This window comes from Coregonus clupeaformis, chromosome 27, assembly GCF_020615455.1.
Source record: "Coregonus clupeaformis isolate EN_2021a chromosome 27, ASM2061545v1, whole genome shotgun sequence".
Taxonomy (NCBI): domain Eukaryota; kingdom Metazoa; phylum Chordata; class Actinopteri; order Salmoniformes; family Salmonidae; genus Coregonus; species Coregonus clupeaformis.
Window position 1 is genome coordinate 4653454 of NC_059218.1, and position 25586 is coordinate 4679039.

The 25586-nt window shown below is 41.8% G+C and overlaps 1 protein-coding gene across 3 annotated transcripts in view; it reads left to right on the top strand.

Moving 5' to 3' along the window:
• The window catches only part of LOC121541417 (ral guanine nucleotide dissociation stimulator-like), a 124563-nt gene that overhangs the window by 50039 nt on the left and 48938 nt on the right, over nt 1-25586 (top strand). For 2 of the 3 annotated variants that reach the window (XM_041850407.2, XM_041850408.2), the window contains exon 1: nt 237-594. The exons of the other annotated variant lie outside the window; for it this stretch is intronic. In XM_041850407.2, the coding sequence (XP_041706341.1) occupies nt 403-594 (192 nt within the window). In that variant the 5' untranslated portion in view covers nt 237-402. Of the gene's footprint in view, nt 1-236; nt 595-25586 lie in introns of those variants that run through there. 3 annotated transcript variants of the gene reach the window in all.

The window sequence follows — 25586 nt, forward strand, 5'->3', positions numbered from 1 at the left end:
TCTTGAAGTGCATGAATACAGCATTGGATAGTTAACATGAGGGTGTGAATCGTGGTAAGAGCAGTATAGTTTACTACCTATGTCCTACAGAACGACTTTCTCCCCTCATCACTTTGCTGCGAAAATGACATCAGCTTCTCAAGAGGGGGCAGGCGTTTCTGCGTCCGGGGAGGATCTGTGGAGGACCTTTCCAAGCTAACCCCGTCCCCGCTTCCCGGTGCAGACATACTGTACGCACACACAAATCGGTCAGTAGCCTACATTCACCCGAGTCTTCTGCTTGCTTTTGTGAGAAAAAAGACCGTGTCGCCGTTTTTAACCGCATGACATGGGGGAAGACTACCGCGGTGTTGGCTTCGTATGACATTGTTGCTGTTGTAGCGATACAGACGGACGACGCCAATGGTTTATCTGACGGTAGCTCAGTGCGAGGGGCGCAGCATCAAGCTGGGTTCCTCTGATGTGATGTTCGATGCCAGCACCTGGAGGATTCGCAACATCTGGGACGGGGTGAAACTAGAGGTCGCCGGGGATGTGAGCCCCGTTGTCCTGCATAGCTTCACCCAATTGGACCCCGACCTTCCGCAGTTGGAGGTAAGGAAATCACCAGTAATTTCTTCACTGAGCACTGGGCGCACTGTACTACACTCTAGCCATTTGTGCGGTTCATTCAATGCGTCTGGTGACTGGTTTGCTGTCGAAGCTGCGACACCTGATCGATAAGCAAGAATAGCCTGTGATTTTTAGAGGATAAAATGTGTGTTCTGTTGTGTTTTGTTGTTTCCTTCTGCCTTAGTGTCAATGACACAGTTACTCAAGTCCAATACATTTAAGTGCGCATGTCCTTTTGAAACTCAGCAACATAGTTTTAGTAGCCCATTTCTTTCCAAAATGTTTAAACACACGTTGTGAAATCTATATGCTTTATTGCTGAAGAATAAACATGAAACCAGTTTCATAATATAGGCAGTTTGTATTTTATTTTACTTTTACTTTTGCAGTGAGTCAACATTGAGACACAGGTCCCTTTTGCAAGTGAGCCCTGCAAACAACATGTTGGACAAGTAATGTTTTAGTACAAGTAATTTGATGAAACTATAATAGTCCATGATAGATAGACACTCAACAAGAAAACTGTTATAATCACTGCAAATAACATTACTAAAATATGCTCAACAAGTGAATGCTATGATTAATAAATTGCATTAACCAGTCATAATAATCATCCATGGACAAGGTGACATGGTGACATGAGTTTGAGCCATCATCAATTTGATTTGAATAAAACAATTATTATAATAATTTGACATTATTTATTATATGGAACAGACACCAGTCACTATTTATTTTCCCCTCCAAATGGCACGAGACAGCTTTTAAAACTGAGCCAGTGAACCAGTAGCAGTAATTGATTCAATTGGATTCCAATGGGTCACGGTGTTGACCGCTGTCCAAGCAGTGTGTGTTCTACTTACCAAATAACACACTACCTCATTGGAGATGCCATAGGTTATAGGCTATGTCATAGGGTATCTTTGGTCCTGAGACTTTGTCTGTCTCTGTTTGAGAAAGTGACAAGGGTTCCTTCTGTCTCGTCTATTACAGCCAGTAGACACAAGATTTTTTGGGGTCAGTATCAACTCATCTTTATTTATGTTTGTTGCTGCCATGTGTGGGGATAATAGTTTTAGTGTCAAATCAAATGAAATCAAATTGTATTTGTCACATGCGCAGAATACAACAGGTGTACACTTATTTACCTTCCGGAGACATTTGAAACCCCACCTCTTTAAGGAATACCTGGGATAGGATAAAGTAATCCTTCTACCCCCCCAAAAAAAAATAATAAATAAATAAATAAATAAATAAATTGTAAAGTGGTTATCCCACTGGCTATAGGGTGAATGCATCAATTTGTGAGTCGCTCTGGACTAGAGCGTCTGCTAAATGACGTAAATGTGCCCTTGAGCAAGGCACTTAACCCTAATTGCTCCTGTAAGTCGCTCTGGATAAGAGCGTCTGCTAAATGACTAAAATGTAAATGTAAATATATTTACAAGCCCTTAACCAACAATGCAGTTTTAAGAAAAATAAGTGTTAAGTAGAAAATAGATAACTAAAAAATACAACTAAAAAATAATTAAAGAACAGCAGTAAAATAACAGTAGTGTGGCTATATACAGGGGGTACCGGTACAGAGTCAATGTGCGGGGGTACAGGTTAGTCGTGGTAATTGAGGGAAATGTGTGACACATTTTGTGTGAGTTTTTAAGTGTGTTAGGCTTGTGTGTATTGTAGTGGGCATATGAAGGTTTGTGAATGTCATGGGTACCCACATGAAAAAATACTATAGTATACTATGGTATAAATACTGTAGTATTACTATATTTATATACTATAGTATTCACTGTAGTATTCACTGTAGTGTTTTTGCGGTCATGACTGTAGCATACTGTAGTATTTATTGTAGTGTTTTTGCAGATATTACTGTAGTATTTACTATAGTGTTTTTGTTTTATTATCTTTGACATAGAAGTGGGGGCTTTGTCCTTGAGGAAACCTACTAGACAAATATTAAAACAGCACATTTTCCGTAACCTGTAAGTGGGTAGGACTGGGGTCTGAAGGGATATCAGACCTCCTCCCCTGTTCTATAAACTGTAGTAAGTGAAGTAACAGAGATAACCTGTAGGGGACACAATAACGTATATGGTCTATACTTTTCACTCATGGGTGCCACCTCTGGTCTCTTGGCCCTCCCACCCCTACGGGAGGGCAGCTCCCTCTCAGCCCAGTCCAAGCTCTTCTCTGACCTGGCACCCCAATGGTGGAACCAGCTTCCCCCTGAAGCTAGGACAAAGAGTATATTAAATAATCTCACAGCACCCTTTTCCTGAACTAGCACTCGCACTTTACTTTCTTTTTCTTACTAGCTCTGACCTGCTGATAGCTACTTTATTGAGGATAATGTACTTACTATGACTTTGATATGTGGTTGTCCCACCTAGCTATCTTAAGATGAATGCACTAACTGTAAGTTGCTCTGGATAAGAGTGTCTGCAAAATGACTAAAATGTACATGTAAATTATATGGAGGAGGGGAATAGGCCGGGTGTATGCAAATCTAAATATTAGCATATCAATCCAGTGTGTACAGTCGTGGTCAAAAGTTTTGAGAATGACACAAATATTAATTTTCACGAAGTCTGCTGCCTCAGTTTTGATGATGGCAATTAGCATATACTCCAGAATGTCATGAAGAGTGATCAGATTAATTGCAATTAATTGCAATGTCCCTCTTTGCCATGAAAATGAACTTAATCCCCCCAAAAAACATTTCCACTGCATTTCAGCCCTGCCACAAAAGGTCCAGCTGCCATCATGTCAGTGATTCTCTCGTTAACACAGGTGAGAGTGTTGACGAGGACAAGGCTGGAGATCACTCTGTCATGCTGATTGAGTTAGAATAAAAGAGCTTTAAAAGGAGGGTGGTGCTTGAAATCATTGTTCTTCCTCTGTTAACCATGGTTACGTGCAAGGAAACACGTGCCGTCATCATTGCTTTGCACAAAAAGGGCTTCACAGGCAAGGATATTGCTGCTAGTAAGATTACACCTAAATCAACCATTTATCGGACAATCAAGAACTTCAAGGATAGAGGTTCAATTGTTGTGAAGAAGGCGTCAGGGCGCCCAAGAAAGTCCAGCAAGCGCCAGGACCATCTCCTAAAGTTGATTCAGCTGCGGGATCGGGGCACCACCAGTGCAGAGCTTGCTCAGGAATGGCAGCAGGCAGGTGTGAGTGCATTTACACGCACAGTGAAGCAAATACTTTTGGAGGATGGCCTGGTGTCAAGAAGGGCAGCAAAGAAGCCACTTCTCTCCAGGAAAAACATCAGGGACAGACTGATATTCTGCAAAAGGTACAGGGATTGGACTGCTGAGGACTGGGGTAAAGTCATTTTCTCTGATGAATCCCCTTTCCAATTGTTTGGGGCATCCGGAAAACACCTTGTCCGTAGAAGACAAGGTGAGCGTTACCATCAGTCCTGTGTCATGCCAACAGTAAAGCATCCTGAGACCATTCATGTGTGGGGTTGCTTCTCAGCCAAGGGAGTGGGCTCACTCACAATTTTGCCTAAGAACACAGCCATGAATAAAGAATGGTACCAACACATCCTCCGAGAGCAACTTCTCCCAACCATCCAAGAACAGTTTGGTGACGACCAATGTCTTTTCCAGCATGATGGAGCACCTTGTCATAAGGCAAAAGCGATAACTAAGTGGCTCGGGGAACAAAACATCGAAATTTTGGGTCCATGGCCAGGAAACTCCCCAGACCTTAATCCCATTGAGAACTTGTGGTCGATACTCAAGAGGCGGGCGGACAAACAAAAACCCACAAATTCTGACAAACTCCATGCATTGATTATGCAAGAATGGGCTGCCATCAATAAGGATGTGGCCCAGAAGTTAATTGACAGCATGCCAGGGCGGATTGCAGAGGACTTGAAAAAGAATGGTCAACACTGCAAATATGGACTCTTTGCATAAACTTAATGTAATTGTCAATAAAAGCCTTTGACACTTTTGGAATGCTTGTAATTATACTTCAGTATACCGTAGTAACATCTGACAAAAATATCTCATAACACTGAAGCAGCGAACTTTGTGAAGACCAATACTTGTGTCATTCTCAAAACGTTTGACCACGACTGTAGTATAGTATTCTACAGTACACTACAGTTTACTAACGTGTACTATAAAATTATATACAGTGAGGGAAAAAAGTATTTGATTCCCTGCTGATTTTGTACGTTTGCCCACTGACAAAGAAATGATCAGTCTATAATTTTAATGGTAGGTTTATTTGAACAGTGAGAAACAGAATAACAACAAAAAAATCCAGAAAAATGCCAAGACCAAAGAGCTCTCCAAGGATGTCAGGGACAAGATTGTAGACCTACACAAGGCTGGAATGGGCTACAAGACCATCGCCAAGCAGCTTGGTGAGAAGGTGACAACAGTTGATGCGATTATTCACAAATGGAAGAAACACAAAAGAACTGTCAATCTCCCTCGGCCTGGGGCTCCATGCAAGATCTCACCTCGTGGAGTTGTAATGATCATGAGAACGGTCAGGAATCAGCCCAGAACTACACGGGAGGATCTTGTCAATGATCTCAAGGCAGCTGGGACCATAGTCACCAAGAAAACAATTGGTAACACACTATGCCGTGAAGGACTGAAATCCTACAGCGCCCGCAAGGTCCCCCTGCTCAAGAAAGCACATATACAGGGCCGTCTGAAGTTTGCCAATGAACATCTGAATGATTCAGAGGAGAATTGGGTGAAAGTGTTGTGGTCAGATGAGACCAAAATTGAGCTCTTTGGCATCAACTCAACTCGCCGTGTTTGGAGGAGGAGAAATGCTGCCTATGACCCCAAGCACACCATCCCCACCGACAAACATGGAGGTGGAAACATTATGCTTTGGGGGTGTTTTTCTGCTAAGGGGACAGGACAACTTCACCGCATCAAAGGGACAATGGACGGGGCCATGTAACGTCAAATCTTGTGTGAGAAACCTCCTTCCCTCAGCCAGGGCATTGAAAATGGGTCGTGGATGGGTATTCCAGCATGACAATGACCCAAAACACACGGCCAAGGCAACAAAGGAGTGGCTCAAGAAGAAGCACATTAAGGTCCTGGAGTGGCCTAGCCAGTCTCCAGACCTTATCCCACAGAAAATCTGTGGAGGGAGCTGAAGGTTCGAGTTGCCAAACGTCAGCCTCGAAACCTTTTTTTATTTATTTTTTTTATTTATTTTTATTTCACCTTTATTTAACCAGGTAAGCCAGTTGAGAACAGGTTCTCATTTACAACTGCGACCTGGCCAAGATAAAGCAAAGTAGTGCAATAAAAACAACACAGAGTTACATATGGGGTAAAAAAAACATAAAGTCAGAAATACAACAGAAAATATATATACAGTGTGTGCAAATGTAGCAAGTTATGGAGGTAAGGCAATAAATAGGCTATAGTGCAGAATAATTACAATAGTATTAACACTGGAATGCTAGATGTGCAAGAGATGATGTGCAAATAGAGATACTGGGGTGCAAAAGAGCAAAATAAATAACAATATAGGGATGAGGTAGTTGGGTGGGCTAATTTCAGATGGGCTGTGTACAGGTGCAGTGATCGGTAAGGTGCTCTGACAACTGATGCTTAAAGTTATTGAGGGAGATAAGAGTCTCCAGCTTCAGAGATTTTTGCAATTCGTTCCAGTCATTGGCAGCAGAGAACTAGAAGGAATGGCGGCCAAAGGAGGTGTTGGCTTTGGGAATGACCAGTGAGATATACCTGCTGGAGCGCAGACTACGGGTGGGTGCTGCTATGGTGACCAATGAGCTAAGATAAGGCGGGGATTTGCCTAGCAGTGATTTATAGATGGCCTGGAGCCAGTGGGTTTGACGACGAACACGTACAGGTCACAGTGGTGGGTAGTGTATGGGGCTTTGGAGACAAAACGGATGGCACTGTGATAGACTACATCCAATTTGCTGAGTAGAGTGTTGGAGGCTATTTTGTAAATGACATCGCCGAAGTCAAGGATCGGTAGGATAGTCAGTTTTACGAGGGCATGTTTGGCAACATGAGTGAAGGAGGCTTTGTTGCGAAATAGGAAGCCGATTCTAGATTTAACTTTGGATTGGAGATTCTTTATGTGAGTCTGGAAGTTGAGTTTACAGTCTAACCAGACACCTAGATATTTGTAGTTGTCCACATACTCTAGGTCAGACCCGTCGAGAGTGGTGATTCTAGTCGGGTGGGCGGGTGCTAGCAGCGTTCGATTGAAAAGCATGCATTTAGTTTTACTAGTGTTTAAGAGCAGTTGAAGGCTACTGAAGGATTGTTGTATGGCATTGAAGCTCGTTTGGAGGTTTGTTAACACAGTGTCCAATGAAGGGCCAGATATATACAAACCTTAATGACTTGGAGAAGATCTGCAAAGAGGAGTGGGACAAAATCCCTCCTGAGATGTGTGCAAACCTGGTGGCCAACTACAATAAACGTCTGACCTCTGTGATTGCCAACAAGGGTTTTGCCACCAAGTACTAAGTCATGTTTTGCAGAGGGGTCAAATACTTATTTCCCTCATTAAAATGCAAATCAATTTATAACATTTTTGACATGTGTTTTTCTGGATTTTGTTGTTGTTATTCTGTCTCTCACTGTTCAAATAAACCTACCATAAAAATTATAGACTGATCATGTCTTTGTCAGTGGGCAAACGTACAAAATCAGCAGGAGATCAAATACTTTTTTCCTTCACTGTAGTAAGTACTGTAGTATTCTATAGTAAACTATAGTATTTTTTCATGTGGGTTTGAGGGTATTAACCATGATTTCTTCCATAAATAAAATGTTCTTATTCATGGCATGATTTCAAACTTTCCACCATGATACATTAAATGTTTCAATGGCTACATATTTACAGTACAACATATTAATTATGTACATGATTGTCATTGCACAGTAGAGTAATATGGATAAACAAATGACATTATTTACAAAGCTATCATAGTACATTTATTTGTTGGCCTACCATAGTACGCACCACAGTATACTATGGTAAACTATAGTACGTACTATAGTACACTATGGTACAATGTCTTATGGGACAGTCTTTTGCAATGTAGTACAAAATTCTATAGTAAGTGCTTTTAAAGTTTTTCTCAATCGCGTACAAGCATTTTTTTGGAACAATGTTGTCGATTTACAAAATAGGGTCTACAAGATAAAGAACTCTGTGCAAAACAGTAAATGTGTTTTCAAAAATACATTCATCAAAAATATATTATACTGTCAAAATTGCAAATACATTCATCAAAAGAACACAACTGCCTGCAAAAAGATTAACACAACCATACTCTCTTGAGTCCAAGCAGACAAAACAGAAAGTAAGTCTGTGTTTAAAAAATCCAAGTAGATCAACACATTTTCTTTGCAGTCAATAAATCATGATGATCAAAATCGGAAGTACAACTATCCAAAGGTGCAGCATTATGGGCAATGACTGCTTTTATGCATATTTCACCAAACAATTTCATACACATTAAATCAAATATTATTCCTGATAAATAAAATTAGAAAATAAGCACATTGTGTGCAGGTTTCATTCATTCATCGGTATCATCACAATCCAATTCCATGTATTCAATACAAAGGTTGATTTGCTCATAGTTTTGTAGACTTTGCATTGGCGCAGAGAAATACAATCCACAATAGAAATAAGGAAAGCTGAATACAATGGAGGAACACTAATATGAATGTATAGGCCTAAATCCACACCAAAGCAAAGCTCTTTAATGGAAGGTCACAATGTTGGAGATGATGACTTAGGAGTAACCCAAAGTTACGTAGAAGTAACCCAACTTCATTCTCTGCATGTCCGCAATATTGTAACAATTAGACAATCTCCATTGCCTAGATTGTTCCATATATTGTACATGGTATGACACTGATGGGATGATTTAGAATTTTGTGCAGTAGTATTTACTGATTGCCGGAAACAGTGAACACAATTGCACACATTTCTCTTCTGATGAAAACAATGTGTTAATATTCTGTGAACAAAATACTTAACAGTGATTTTTTCATTTAATGTTTTGCAAAAGGTGGTCTTAGATATGCAAGGTAATAAGGCAAGACAATAATCAGAAGTTCTGTAAATGTATTTGAGTATTTGATCATTGCTGTTCTGCTATAAATACTGTACGTTTCAACACAAATCCGAAAATTGCTTGCACGTGATTGAGAAAAGCTGTAATGACTGAAAGGTACTACAGTGTCTAGTGTATTCTACAGTATACTACAACATTATATAGCAAGTATTACACGATTGAGGGATACAACAGTGTGTAGTAAAACATTCTATACTATACTACAAAATTATATAGTAAGCCCTACACGATCAAGGAATAACCCAGCAAACGGGACGTCCTGAGGACATTTGGCAACGTTCCCATTAGGTCACTTAACCCTTTGACACGTACCAACAAATGGGTGTGATCATTCTACAGTGGTTGCTGCAGTGCACACTCAAACCGGTGTGATTAGAACGCTTATTTGGAACATCCAGTTTCGATTGACACAACAGTCAGCGTTTGAGCTGGCCACACTGTTTTCTCACAGAAACATTTTGCACAAACACAGTCCTTACAAAGTTATGTCCTGAAAGTGACCAGTTTATATTTAGATGCAATGTTCAGACATTCACAGAAATAGCAACAGCATAACACAATCATCCAAACCAGAAAATGTAGGCTACATTAGTCCTAGCACTAACTGAGGAAAGATTGACATAACATAAGCGGTCATATTTAGCTAACTCTCGGCTGATAGAAACCACAATATGAATTAGCTAATAGCAATTACCATTTACAATTCATCACATCATGGGATAGCTCACCATTGATCGAAATAATTGAGTAAAACACTTTCTAAAAATCAAAAGTAATCCAACGATGGGTAGTTTGTGCACGCCACCCTGTTTGTTTTTTCGCATCAACCAAAGATAATAAGAGGAGACAAGATGAGTTTGGTCTGTTTGCAGTATGCATGTTGAAGGGGGTGTGTCATCTATGATCATTCACTTCCCTTCATTAACTTCCGGAAGTTTACTCGTAGGTTGAGTGAACCATTCCTTCACCTCATTTTGTTATAGCATCTTTGGTCTGACAGACGTTTACGTGACACCCAGAATGCATTGTATAATGTGAACATACATGGCGCCACACATAGCTGGAAAATTACTTAGCATTAGCTCATCATAATCAGTACAACCTTCAAAAAAGTATTTTACACACATCATATGTGTCCATTACAATCTATGCAATAATCGGAATTCATGATTTGTCACCAGTACTTGAAAATGTTAATAAAACTGTTAATACATTATGCTCCATCCATACATCCATAAATCCATACATACATACATGTAATGGCACGATGTGTTTCCAAGTTTATCATTTTAAAAGGCTAATTGATCATTAGAAAACCCTTTTGCAATTATGTTAGCACAGCTGAAAACTGATGAAGCAATAAAACTGGCCTTCTTGAGACTAGTTGATTATCTGGAGCATCAGCAATTGTAGGTTCGATTACAGGCTCAAAATGGCCAGAAACAAAGAACTTTCTTCTGAAACTCGTCAGTCTATTCTTGTTCTGAGAAATGAAGGCTATTCCATGCGAGAAATTGCCAAGTAACTGAAGATCTCGTACAACGCTGTGTACTAATCCCTTCACAGAACAGCGCAAACTGGCTCTAACCAGAATAGAAAGAGGAGTGGGAGGCCCCGGTGCACAACTGAGCAAGAGGACAAATACATTAGAGTGTCTAGTTTGAGAGACAGGTCCTCAACTGGCAGCTTCATTAAATAGTACCCGCAAAACACAAGTCTCAACGTCAACAGTGAAGAGGCGACTCCGGGATGCTGACCTTCTAGGCAGAGTTGCAAAGAAAAAGCCATATCTCAGACTGGCCAATAAAAAGAAAAGATTAAGATGGGCAGTCTGAGATATGGCTTTTTCTTTTCAACTCTGTCTAGAAGGTCAGCATCCCGGAGTTGCCTCTTCACTTTTCTTTCGAAAACAAGGACATTTCTAAGTGATCCCAAACTTTTGAACGGAAGTGTATTTCCTGAGCTTTCTTATATCTCCTAGATATAGGACAGACACTTCAAAACCTTATTCCTTATGATTTATTTTTTGACTGTCTTTTTTGCCATTTATGAATGTGTTATTCAATGTTTTTCTATGGGCTATAGTAGTAAAGGCCAAATTAAATATTTTTTGGGCATACCTAAAGGAGTCCTAAAGTTCTAAATCAAATAGCTAAATGATCCATGGTATGATCTTCTTAAAACAATTCCGTATGTCAGCTTAGAACCCCCCCGTACACTAAATACCTTTTGTGAGTGGAGGGTGACTGTGAAGCGTTTCATCCATCCATGAATCTTCGACATCTTTGTTAGAATATTTTTTTTAATTCAATGATTTTCCCTCATGTAGTTCTGGAGGGAGGAGAAGTGTTGGCTTACTGGCTAACTCAAAACAGCTTAATTTCACATCTGCTGTTTCATTAAGCAACTCTGCTTTCTTCCACCCATACTGTACTGTACAAAAGCAGAGGAGGCTTGAGCGAGAGCAACTGGTGTCCATTTCTAGCCAGGCACTTAGATATAGTGTGCAGGAATAAGGAAAGAGGGCATATTGTGGTTATTGACACACTTTCCATATCTTATGGCCATAAATCACTAGCAAAACTTGGTAAAAGAGAAGAATTTAAAGCAACCTGTGCTGTCTACGCTCTGCTTTTAGTCTGCGCATTGCGAAGCGAATGGAAGTAGTTTTAACTGAATATTACCTAAATGATAGGGACAAGCCTAGTAGGGGCTGAATTAAATTGTAACTTGCTTACAGTATTTATTCAGTAGTAGTTACGCAGTAGTGAGCAGTAGATATGAACATACAGTTGTTTTCCATGGTCAGATAAACTCACAGAACGGTTTTGAGTACTCTAAATTCCACATGGACTCCCCTAACAAACATTTCAGAATTGCTCAAGAATACGACAGGTGTGTTTGTGCTGCGGCTATTGTAAACAAAGATACTAAATACACATTGCTAATGCAGATTGTATTGGATTTGATTGTAGTTTCCACTATAGAATAATAATAGTATAATATTATTATATAGATCATAGAGATCTTCACAGTAGAATCCAGCATTTTCCCACATGGACAGTGGGACGTATGCCACAGTCTCAACCAGCTGACACATTCTTTCCATGGCCAACTTTCCCTCCAATAAACGTAAATAGACCCAAACGAGACGGAAATATAATTGACCAGCCAGTCACTCTACTTTAGCTATATATCTTTTAAACCTACTTTTCAGTGCTTCTCAGTCTGCAAGAGATATAGGCCTAGACTGTATTGTATACATTGTTTGCTTCTGCCTATCAAGTACATTTTACTAGTGCATTGAAGATAAAGTGTTAACGCACATCCAGTGCTGGACAAACAACAACATCCATGTCTGTCAGGTGCTAGCTGTATACCATTATAGGGCTCAATTCCCGTTCAACACCAGTCAGTTAAAGACAGAAATCCAATACGTCAGTTGAAGATTGTCCATTTTGCTATGAGGATTGGCATTGACCCCAACTTCCTACAGACTCAGCTAACCTGACACAAAGGCGTTAACATCTGACCAACACACAGTCCTCCCTTTGTGAATCTCGGGACAAGCTTGGTCAACAATAGCTATTTATAGCCCAACCAGTAAACCGTAATTTGCTTATCCAGAGCGACTTACAGTTAGTGAGTACATACATTTTCATACTGGCTCCCCGTGGGAAACGAACCCACAACCCTGGCGTTGCAAGCGCCATGCTCTACCAACTGAGCTACAGGGGACCTGGCTTAAAGCCAGGTTCTGAAGCATGGAAATCTGCTCTGATCAGGTGGATTCATACTGTGAAGGCTGCTTCCCGTTTTTTCCCAGCAGCATCATAGAATATTATCTGCCAATTTTGTATAAGGCCATGGGAAGGAGTGGAACATCTCTTGCATTAGGCCCTTCGGCCAAAACAAGGGAGCAATTGATCTCCCCTGCGGATGACCAGATAGTTAAAGATCCGTGTTGCCAGAATTTGACGAGACACCTTTTGTTGGCCATGGTCCTGTTACTCATTAACTGAGCACTGCTGCTACAGGATGCTGGTTTCACTGGAGTTGTTGCATAAGACCATGTAATAGCTAATTATGTGTCCTAACTTGTTTTGAAAACGGCAAGTTGTAATGCTCAAATTATTTTAGGGTCATTTCGTAAAGGGACTGCCCACTGTCAACTGTATCACACATAGAAGAGGTCCTTGAGCCCTTGACGTTATTTTGAGAATAAATAATATAATTTTAGCCATGGCTGGGTCCCTTTTCCTTAAATACCCCACTTACAGTAAACATAAAGTGCCTTCGGAAAGTATTCAGACCCCTTGACTTTTTCCAAGTTTTGTTACGTTACAGCCTTATTCTAAAATGAATTAAATAAAACAATTCCTCAGCAATCTACACACAATACCCCATAATGACAAAGCGAAAACAGGTTTGTAGACATTTTTGCACATAAAAAAACGGAAATACCTTATTTCTTTGAGGCTCAAAATTGAGCTCAGGTGCATCCTGTTTTCATTGATCATCCTTGAGATGTTTCTACAACTTGATTGGAGTCCACCTGTGGTAAATTAATCTTCCTAGAGCTGGCTGCCCGACCAAACTGAGCAATCGGGGGAGAAGGGCCTTGGACAGGCACCTAAAGACTCTCAGACCATGAGAAACAAGATTCTATGGTCTGATGAAACCAATATTGAACTCTTTGGCCTGAATGCCAAGCGTCACATCTGGAGGAAACCTGGCACCATCCCTATGGGGAAGCGTGGTGGTGGCAGCATCATGCTGTGGGGATGTCCCCGATCGAGGGAAAGATGAACGGAGCAAAGTACAGAGAGATTCTTGATGAAAACCTGCTCCAGAGCGCTCAGGACCTCAGACTGGGGCGAAGGTTCACCTTCCAACAGAACAACGACCCTAAGCACACAGCCAAGACAAGGCAGGAGTGGCTTCGGGACAAGTCTCTTAATGTCCTTGAGTGGCCCAGCCAGAGCCCGGACTTGAACCCGATCGAACATCTCTGGAGAGACCTGAAAATAGCTGTGCAGCAACGCTCCCCATCCAACCTGACAGAGCTTGAGAGGATCTGCAGAGAAGAATGGGAGAAACTCCCCAAATACAGGTGTGCCAAGCTTGTAGCGTTATACCCAAGAAGACTCGAGGCTGTAATCGCTGCGAAAGGTGCTTCAACAAAGTACTGAGTAAAGGGTCTGATTACTTATGTAAATGTAATATTTCCGGGTTTTTTTTCTAGTTTTTGCTTTGTCATTATGGGTATTGTGTGTAGATTGATGAGGTAAAAAAACTATTTAATCAATTTTAGAAAGTAACAAAATGTGGAAAAAGTTAAGGGGTCTGAATACTTTCCGAATGCACTGTACATCTTCATCTAAATGCGCTGGATGCCACGAGGCTATCGAACAAGCGTGGTGTTTGTCTCATGGTTCCAGTTGATCACAGCACAGAGTGGCACATTTTCCCCAAAAAGCGCCTTTTTGTGAATCTGCGTGTGTATCGCCAATGCTGGTCACGAGCCTAGAGAGTGGCGGTACTGTGTCTCCATCTAATCCTCCCACTCTTAATCCTGTTAGTTGATTAGGCTAATCGTTCTTCTCACTCAAGGGCTCTCGCCACATACACACGCCCCTGCAAACCAACTCCATCAATAACCATTAAGGTTCTTCTGGGTGGCTTTTTGATGTTAGTATTTTATTAAATGTTTTGGTCATGCGAATTGACTGTGAGCTTGAGGCCAGAATTGCAGGCCGTTCATCTAATTTCTGTAAAATAGAGCAGACATTTTCAAAGAACGGTTTTTATCTTGACGCATGCCTGTTTTATTTTTTGTTTGGTCCCCTAAAAAGCGCAGAATGTTACATTATGGCATTTCTGTCATATTTAATGTCTCCCAACACCCACTTTATAGACCCTACTCTGCCTTTTCACTAGACGTGTCAATCCGTTCTGTGACCTCTGACCTGCAGTGAAAGCGAAGGCCCTCCTGTTCCTTCCTATCAAATATAGACACACACACTCTCTCTGCCTTTCCTGAGGCCATAGAAGCAGATGGTGTTCAAATTCGGACCCAGTTGTACCCCTGGAGACGTATAGATCCTCGACTATGTATCCAGTGTCTCCTGGAAACTCAATACCTTCCTTCTTCCATCTGATAGTGTGTGGGGGGTTGTATAATGGTTGGATATCGAGCTGGTCTGTGTCTGAAAGATGCTTCCCCAACATCCTGTAAACAAACTGTCTCCATGCGTCAGTTTCGTTCTACCAACATTCACCTTCTATCCCTGTTCTTTCTCTTTCTTCCCTCTCTTTCCCCATCTCCCTCCCTCTTCCTGCCCTTCCTTTAGCTTTCCACTATGAAATTCAATTAAGATGCTTCCAGATGCTTCCAGTTAAGGCTATCATATCAATTCCACTCGTTTACAGTTGATGATGTCATGCATCCAGCACTACCTCTTAATTCCTTGTTATCCTCTGGCCATAAACTATATCGTCATGTTCTTCTCTTCTCTTCACACACATACAGCTTATGTAGCTAGATTTTCTGTAAAACTGACACCATATAATACACATCATAGATTGCTTCAGCTGGATAAAAGTATGTCTTTGGTAGTTGAAGAAGTCTACATATTGTGAAGTATAGGGAGAGAGAGATGCTCACACACATACAGTTTATGCCGCTAGGTCTACTACTGTACAACTCACACACATATCATGCATATCAATGTATTTAGGCATGATCATTGGTCATACTGACCTGAAGTATTGGTTAGCATCTTTTTTTTGCACATCACAGTCACTGAAAAGATAAAGGGACAGGGTAGGCTAGGCTCAGTTCATTTGATCTTGTTCCTCTACATCACACGTGTCAAAGTCATTCCACGGAGGGCCGAGTGTCTGCGGGTTTCCGCTCCTCCCTTGTACTTGATTGATGAATTAAGGTCACTAACTAGTAAGGAACTCCCCTCACCTGATTGTCTAGGGCTTAATTGAAAGGAAAAACCAGAACCCGCAGACACTCTTGATCTAAACGCAAATCATTCATCGCAGTGATTGACAGTATACAGGTATTATTGCATGTTGACTAACCAATCGCAGTGAAGTCATGATCAGTTTCATATATTTCATTCTGGGTAAGTTTAGTAGATTGGCTTAATAGCTGCATTGACGTTGTTGGTTGGCCAGCAAGCAAAACCTGACGTTACACATCGTTCCAAAACTGGTCCAGCCACTTAGTAGCTAGCTATCATTAGTTCAAATAAAGCAAAATGATGTACTACTATGAAAATGCAATTGTAAACTATAAAGTATAAACCCACCATAGTGATGTCGATGAAGAAGTTGTGAGGTCCCAGGTGGAGGGTTCTCGGTTGAACGTGGATGCGCATTGGACAGTCATTGTACTTTGAAACTCACACCCATCGTGATGTATAGAAATGGCGTGAAAAGAGTGTGTCCAATTTTGTCAATGAAGCCCATTTATCTACTTCCTCAGAGTCAGATGAACTCATGGATATCATTTTTATGTCTCTGCATCCAGTATGAAGGAAGTTAGAGGTAGTTTCGCAAGCCAATGCTAACTAGCATTAGGGCAATGACTGGAAGTCTATGGTAACAGCTAGCATTTGCGCTAACACTAGTTAGCATCTTCTTTCAAACTGCACGCAGAGACATTCAAATGGTATCAAAGAGTTCATCTGACTCTGGGGAAGTAGATAAAGGGCTTCATTGCCAAAATACCAAAGTATCCCTTTAACTGTTCAAAACAAAACACAGGCTGAGATTAGTCTGCTGTTGGGTTAGAACAGTTCAAAAAGGTTTTGAATACCTCAAAGTAGTTTAGGATTTAGCTTCAGAAATATTCAAATAGTTTTTGAATGACTTTCAAGGTTCTGCTTTTGTTTTCGATTGACGTAGCATTTTTTTATGGTCAGGTCAGCTTGTTGTCATTTCTGTCTTGTTTTGGTCTTTTTAATTTGAAGCTCCTCCGTTAGCTCTTGCAGATTAGTTAAATAACACTGTTGTTAAGCCTGTTCTAGTATGTTCTAATGGTCATGCTACAGTATAAGAACCCAAACAGCTGAATGTAGTTGATACCTTAAACTTATGCCTTAAACAAGTAATAGGAACCAGGTTTTATTGGATTGCATAACACAACACATGTTGACAGGACTACATATTGTTCTAGGTCATATAAAGGAAGGAAAACAGAGAGGGTTGTCTTTAATTTCTGCCAAACATTTCTCCAAGGCTGACTTTTTCTGTTTTCCTTCTTCCTATCGTTCTCTGTTACACAATGGTGGGCTCATCTCTTGTTCATTAATTTGGCTTTGTGTGTATTCATTGTTGAACTCTCCGGTCAGAAGCCAAGAGTTCAGCCATAACAAACCAAAGCAAAGGCACAGAGGCAGATAGAGACAGGACTCCTTTTGTTGTCGTCACATCCATTGCTGTTATTATCGATTGAGAGAACACTGAACAGCAGAGGATGACAAAAAGGGGTTGACAATAGAAGGGACAGTGATTTGGAGTTGAGAGAGAGAAAGAGAGAGGGGGGCGGATTGATCTAGGGCAGTGAAAGGGAGTGAAAAGGAGAGCTGTGGTAGAAGAGAGGAGATAAGAGAGAGGAGGCTTGAAAGAGGCACAGAATAGCGGAGGGAATTGGATGGAGGCCATTTTGTGGTGACATGCCTCTCTAAAGGAAGACTGGGGCCTGAGCAGTACAGTACTACAGCTACACACCTGGACCCCATCAGGCCTACCTCTTTATTTCCCTATTTTCCCACAAAGCTCTGGCAGCCAGAGCTAGGTATTGATATAGGGCCACTGAGAGAAGATAATCATTTCAAAAACAAGTTTACTTTACGTTACGTTCGTTCTGATTATCGGACGGCAAAAGATTACAGTTAAGTCTGGGGGTATTTACAGAACAGGGACGAAAGATATGCTAGCAATATTAAAATTAAAATAAAGATTGGTCTCAGAATTCACCCTTGTGGTCAAATCAAATCAAATCAGGTGCTTCCAGTCCTCATTTCTCTCCTCCATGTTTTCATAGCAAAGCGCAAGGGTGTTATTCTTTCGGATTCCTGCACACAGGAGGCAGATTGAGAGAAACAGACCAAAAAGTCTGCAGTGAATTAACAAGGAAGAGAAGCGTGAATGCGGCCCCTCCCCTCTCCCCCTCGCTGTGTGTGACCCAAAACAGAGGACGCAGGCTATCACGTAGTGTTGTCACCAGTATTATCCTATTATCTTACACGTTCCGAGTCATAGCCACAGCAATGAACGATCTTGACCTTCTTCACTACAACCAAACAAAGGAGGGTGTAACACGAGGACACAACCTTGGACTTGCTCCGGTTAGATATTCTATGGCCACTTCGTGTTGCTTTGTAGGGAGTTCACTACTAGTGATAGCGTTACTCCTCTATGCTTACGCGGGGTAAATACATTGTTTTTGCGTGGGTGTCTTTCAGACAGACTCACTCCTTTGGTCAGCTACAGATTGACAGTATCAATCCTTTTAATCCTAACTCCCACCTCTAAGACAACTGATAATGCCTTTTGGCATGAAATAAATATTGAGAGGATATTCTCAGACAGCCCAACTTTTCATTGCTCTGCAAGCACATGGGCACTAACACCCTCTTTCATTTAGATAGCCAGTATAGGAGTTTTGGGTGCCAAATCATTTTACGTAGCCTACACTTCCCCACAGCAGGATATAAATTAAGACAACACAAGAATTGTCATAATACCACTCAAATTGAATAAGCCCAGGTCAGCTTTGCTTTGCTCAGTCCGCTTGCACTCTTCCCTCCCACTTTTGGTTTGCGTAGGTGTCCGCCTGATGTTTCATGTGCTGACTCTCACCACTCTATTAAAACAAGCAGCACGGTGCCAGAACAGACCAGGCCAAATATCCTGCTCCAACTCGGACCAAAGCACACATTTATTTCATCGGAGGGTATTCATTTCCAAAGGAGATGAAGGGCTAGTTTGTGAGATGGAAAATGAAAAGAAAGTTCAACCTTGTGATCCTTTGTTACCGTAGTACAGGATACAGGGGCTCAGTATGTTCTCTCACAAAATAACCATTTATAATTGTGTTAGGGGAAGTCGAAAGCATACAGGACAGGAGGTTTAATATGGTATTGAAGGACAAAAGGAAATGGGATTCGATGATCTTCAGTTTCAAAAGGATACACCAGGATGTGCATGTGTGTGGCTCATTTGGATGTGTGTGTGTGTGCATGCGTGTGTGTATATTTGAAAGCTAAATCAACCCATAACACTCCATGGAACACTCCGTGGTGAAACTGATCCAACTGCTTCGCTGGGGCACCAGGCGGGCTTCCTCACTCTCTCCCCTCGGCCCCAGACTGTTATGCTTGTCCCTGGGGACAGCCCAGAGAGGGCAGTGAGGCTTCTGTCAGCCAGCAGCATCCTGCCTTGGTGGTTGTGGCACAGTGGGACCAGAGAGTATGCACACGGAGCCTGCCGGGGATCGATGACTGACTCACTGGCTCGTGAGGGAGGGAGGGAGGACAGAGTGGGGACGTTAAAGCTATTAGCCTAGCGTCCTCACGGCAGTTCAGACCACTTTAGAGAATATCACGGCAGACGTCACCAGCATTAGCCCTTTGCCAAATAACTTCCCCTCTCTTTCTTTGTCTTTACTCTCTCTCTCTGGGCTTCTCCTCCACCTTGTCTGTATGTCTATCCTCTGTAGCTTACTCTAAAACCAAAAATGTATTCCATTAAAGAGATTCTCCAGTACTGTTGTATACTTTTTAGCCAGTAGTTCTGAAAGTAGTAGTGCTCACGAGCCAAAAGTGGTCCCCGAAAATGGTGCACTACATCACATATGTGCAGATATGGGCACCACATCATTGCTGTCTCTCTCGCTCTGTTGTGTGTGCATGAATGAACAACACATTGACACATCCAGACCAAAATGGTAGGTAAAAAAAATACAAAGTTCCGGAGCATGTCTTTAATGATACTTTGCACACACAATACTGTACATGCTACACCTACCTGGATGGATAGTGCAAGGAGTTTCCTTATTATAGCCACATATTATAGCAACCATGAAAGTCAGCCTGAGAGACGTGACTGAAGTAGAAGGAGAGGAGAGAGAAGGAGAGAGAGAAGGAGGGATGAGGGAGTGAGGAAATGTGGCAGCAGTGGAGGGACTAAAAGTGAGATGTAAACAATTGGCCCGGACCGGAGATCTAAGTCGCACATGATCTTATCGCTTCAAGGGCCATCGTTGTTTTGCGGAATGGTAAGGGGTGGAGGAGGGGGATAGAGAGTGATTGTTGCCCGCCTAGACATCACTCAAGTCAAATGTTATTCGTCACATGCTTTGTAAACAACAGGTGTAGACTAACAGTGAAATGCTTACTTATGGGCCCTTCCCAACAATGCAGAGAGAAAGAAAATAGAGAAATAATAAAAAAGTTATAAAACGTAATAATAAAAGTAATAATAAATGCACAACGATAACTTGGCTATATACACAAGGTACCAGTACCGAGTCGTTATGCAGGGGTACAAGGTAATTCAGGTAGATACAGTATGTACATATAACTAGGAATAAAGTGACTAGGCAACAGGATAAATAATAAACAGCAGCAGCATCAAATGTGATGAGTCAAAAAAAGTTAGTGCAAAAAAGGTCAGTGCAGATAGTCCGGGTAGCTATTTGGTTAACTATTCAACAAACTATTTAGCAGTCTTATGGCTTGGGGGTAGAAGCTGTTCAGGGTCCTGTTGGTTCCAGACTTGGTGGATCGGTACCGTTTGCAGTTAGCAGAGAGAACAGTCTATGACTTGGGTGGCTGGAGTCTTTGACAATTTTTAGGGCCTTTCTCTGACACCACTTGGTATAGAGGTCCTGGATGGCAGGGAGCTGCTGGGCCGTACGCACTACCCTCTGTAGCGCCTTGCGGTCGGATGCCAAGAAGTTGCCATACCAAGCGGTGATGCAGCCAGTCAGGATGCTCTCAATGGTGCAGCTGTAGAACTTTTGAAGATCTGAGGGTCCATGCCAAATCTTTTCAGCCTCTTGAGGGGAAAGAGGTATGGTTGTGCCCTCTTCACAACTGTGTTGGTGTGTGTGGACCATTATAAATACTTAGTAACGTGGACACCAAGGAACTTGAAGCTCTCGACCCGCTCCACTACAGCCCCATCGATGTTAATGGTGGCGTGCTCTGCCCTCAGTTTCCTGTAGTCTACGATCAGCTCGTTTGTCTTGCTGACGTTGAGGGAGAGGTTGTCCTGGCACCACACTGACAGGTCTCTGACCTCCTCCCTATAGGTTAGCTCATTGTCGTCTGTGATCAGGCCTACCACCATTGTGTCGTTAGCAAACGTAATGATGGTGTTGGAGTCTGCATGGCTACACAGTCGTGAGTGAACAGGGATTGCAGGAGGGGACTAAGCATGCACCCCTGAGGGGCCCCCGTGTTGAGGGTCAGCATGGCGGATGAGTTGTTGCCTACCCTTACATTTACATTTTAGTCATTTAGCAGACGCTCTTATCCAAAGCGACTTACAGTTAGTGAGTGCATACATTTTCATACTGACCCCCGTGGTAAACGAACCCTCAACCCTGGCGTTGCAAGCGCCATGCTCTACCAACTGAGCTACAGGGGACCTCTTACCACCTGGGGGCGGCCCATCAGGAAGCTGAGGATCCAGTTGCAGAGGGAGGTGTTCAGTCCCAGGGTCCTTAGCTTAGTGATGAGCTTGGAGGGCACTATGGTGTTGAATGCTGAGCTGTAGTCAATGAACAGCATTCTCACATAGGTGTTCCTCTTGTCCAGGTGGGAGAGGGCAGTGTGGAGTGCAATAGAGATAGCATCATCTGTGGATCTGTAGGGGCGGTATGTGAATTGGAGTGGGTCTAGGGTGTCTGGGATGATGGTGTTGATGTGAGTCATGACCAGCCTTTCAAATCATTTAATGGCTACAGATGTGAGTGCTGTGGGGCGATAGTCATTTAGACAGGTTACCTTGGTGTTCTTGGGCACAGGGATGGTCTGCTTGAAACATGTATGTATTACAGACTGGGTCAGGGAAAGGTTGAAAATGTCAGTGAAGACTGTCTGCCCTGCGGCCTTGTGAATGTTAACCTGTTTAAAGGTCTTACTCACATCGGCTACGGAGAGTGTGATCACACAGTCATCCAGAACAGCTGGTGCTCTCATGCATGGTTCAGTGTTGCTTGACTCAAAGTAAGCATAGAAGGCGTTTAGCTTGTCTGGTATGCTCACTTCACTGGGCAGCTCATGGCTGGGTTTCCCTTTGTAATCTGTGAGATAAGGAAGACGTGAGAAAATGCCAGAGATGTTAAGAGTGAGAGAGGTGAAGAGACGTTCACTAGTTCATTCTTAACCTCTCCACTGCCTCTTGCTTACCCTTGTAGAGTAGTGTGTCCAATTATTACTATAAATTGTTAAATCAGGGCACCAGTCCGTTATTGGACAAAATTGGTCTTATAAGAAGAACAATAACTACATTATAGACAGGTTAGCTGACAAAGTCACGGAAATTATGCACGTGCTACAAAGGGGCAGTTGTTATGGTTCTGTATGGCCAGATAGCTAGCAACAATGACAAGAAACTGCCATGTGGTGAATCGTAAGTGGCTCGTTTCAGCTCGTTTGATCTTGTTCTTGATACCATGTCTTGTTTTGAGGTGTTTTGACTAATGTCACGTCTCTGCTAATATGGCTCAAATTTGCTAGCCAGCTAGCTAACCAACAACTGTAACAATGTATTTGAGTGACAAATGTTTTCAATAAACATTGGAGACGAAATATACAGTAGCAGTCAAAAGTTTGGGCACACCTACTCATTCAAGGGTCTTTCTTTATTTTTACATTAAAGAATAATAGTGAAGACATCACAACTATGAAATAACACATATGGAATCATGTAGTAACCAAAAAAGTGCTAAACAAATCAAAATATATTTTATATTTGAGATTCTTCAAATAGCCACCCTTTGCCTTGATGACAGCTTTGCATTCTCTCAACCAACTTCATGAGGTAGTCACCTGGAATTCATTTCAATTAATAGGTGTGTCTTCTAAAAAGTTAATTTGTGGAATTTCTTAATGCATTTGAGCCAATCAGTTGTGTTGTGACAAGGTAGGTGGGGTATACAGAAGATAGCCCTATTTGGTAAAATACCAAGTCCATATTATGGCAAGAACAACTAAAATAAGCAAAGAGAAATGACAGCCCATCATTACTTTAAGACGTGAAGGTCAGTCAATACGGAACATTTCAAGAACTTTGAAAGCTTCTTCAAGTGCAGTCGCAAAAACCATCATGCGCTATGATGATACTGGCTCTCATGAGGACCGCCACAGGAATGGAAGACCCAGAGTTACCTCTGCTGCAGAGGATAAGTTCATTACAGTTACCAGCCTCAGAAATTGCAGCCCAAATAAATGCTTCACAGAGTTCAAGTCACAGACGCATCTCAACGTCAACTGTTCAGAGGGGACTGTGTGAATCTTCATGGTTGAATTGCTGCGAAGAAACCACTACTAAAGGACACCAATAAGAAGAAGAGACTTGCTTGGGCCAAGAAACACGAGCAATGGACATTAGACCGGTGGAAACTCGTCCTTTGGTCTGGAGTCCAAATTGGAGATTTTTGGTTCCAACCACCGTGTCTTTGTGAGGCGCGGTGTGGGTGAATGGATGATCTCTGCATGTGTAGTTCCCACCATAAAGCATGGAGGAGGAGGTGTGATGGTGTGGGGGTGCTTTGCTGGTGACACTGTCAGTGATTTATGTAAAAAAAAAAAAAATATATATATATATATACACATATACATACATACATACATACACACACACACATACATACACAAAAATAAAAATAAAATATCACAGCATACTATCCCTTCCCTCCCACACTCTCTCATATCCCCTGTTGGCCAAAATTCTTACTCCTATTGATCATTTTTTACATTTACATTTTAGTCATTTAGCAGACGCTCTTATCCAGAGCGACTTACAGTTAGTGAATACATATTTTTTTATACTGGCCCCCCGTGGGAATCGAACCCACAACCCTGGCGTTGCAAACGCCATGCTCTATCAACTGAGCTACATCCCTGCCGGCCATTCCCTCCCCTACCCTGGACGACGCTGGGCCAATTGTGCGCCGCCCATGAGTCTCCCGGTCGCGGCCGGCTGCAACAGAGCCTGGATTCGAACCAGGATCTAGTGGCACAGTTAGCACTGCGATGCAGTGCCTTAGACCACTGCGCCACTCAGGAGTCAATGTAGAGCGATCAGAAGGCAACTGTTCAAAAAAGGAAATTAAAGGCTACCATCTCAAAAAAACGTTATCGGTACAACCTCTCAAAGTGTATTAAATTTTTTCTAAGTGTAGAAAAGACATCTTTCAACCAGGCTGATACAGTGGGAGGTTTGGAGGATTTCAAATTAAGCAAGATCTGCCGGTGGGCTATGAGGGAAGCAAACACTACACCGTTTGCTTTACTTTTAGTGAGACTAGGTAGCAAAGATGGAACTCCAAATATAGCTATCAAAGGACAAGGCTGCAGGTTAATATCCAGAATTTTAGAAAGAGTATTAAAGAAGGATGACCAATACTCAGTCAGCTTAGAACATTAATAAAACATATGGGTGTGGTCTGCCGGAGTGATTGAACATCTATCACTTGTCATTTATGTCTGGGAGGAATTTACTAAGTTTGTCTTTGGTGTAGTGAATTCTGTGTAAGACCTGGAACTGAATTAAACTTAACCGAGCACATGAGCATGTGGAGTTAACCCTAAGAAGGGCCTCCTCCCACCAGTCATCTGTAAGGTCAAGTTCAAGTTCACTACCCCAGTCGGTCTTGATTTAGTTTATTGGAGAGGGTTCAGAGGAAAGCATAATGTCATACGATCTAGAACGGCAGGGACAAAATCTCTTCTAGGACATCTTGGGAGGTAGTTGAGGAAAGGTGGGAAAATGAGAGCGAACAAAGTTACGGGCTTGAAAATAGCGGAAAATATTAGAATGAGCCAGATTACATTTAGCTACGAGATCATTAAAACTGGCAAACTTCCCATCTAAAAATAAATCTTTGTAACATACCAAACCTCTCTCTCACCACAAAACAAAAGCCTGGTCGAGTTTGGAGGGTAAAAATAGGTTGTTGTTACAAATAGGGCTTAGAAGAGAATGGGCAGAAAGTCTACAATGTTGAAGAAATTGTCTCCAGATCTTCAATGTAGAGCGCACAATGGGGTTTCCAGTACAGTGCCTTGCAAAAGTATTCATCCCCCTTGGCATTTTCCCTATTTTGTTGCATTACAACTTGTCATTTAAATTGATTTGTATTTGTATTTCATGTAATGGACATACAGAAAATAGTCAATTGGTGAAGTGAAATGAAAACAATAACTTTTTTCAAATAATTATACAAAAAAAATAACGGAAAAGTGGTGCGTATTCACCCCCTTTGCTATGAAGCCCCTAAATTAGATCTGGTGCAACCAATTATCTTCAGAAGTCACATAATTAGTTAAATAAAGTCCATCTGTGTGCAATCTAAGTGTCAACATGATCTGCCACATGATCTCAGTATATATATACCTGTTCTGAAAAGCCCCAGAGTCTGCAACACCCCTAAGCAAGGGGCACCACCAAGCAAGCGGCACCATGAAGACCAAAGAGCTCTCCAAACAGGTCAGGGACAAAGTTGTGGAGAAGTACAGATCAGGATTGGGTTATAAAAAAATATCAGAAACTTTGAACATCCCACTGAGCACCATTAAATCCA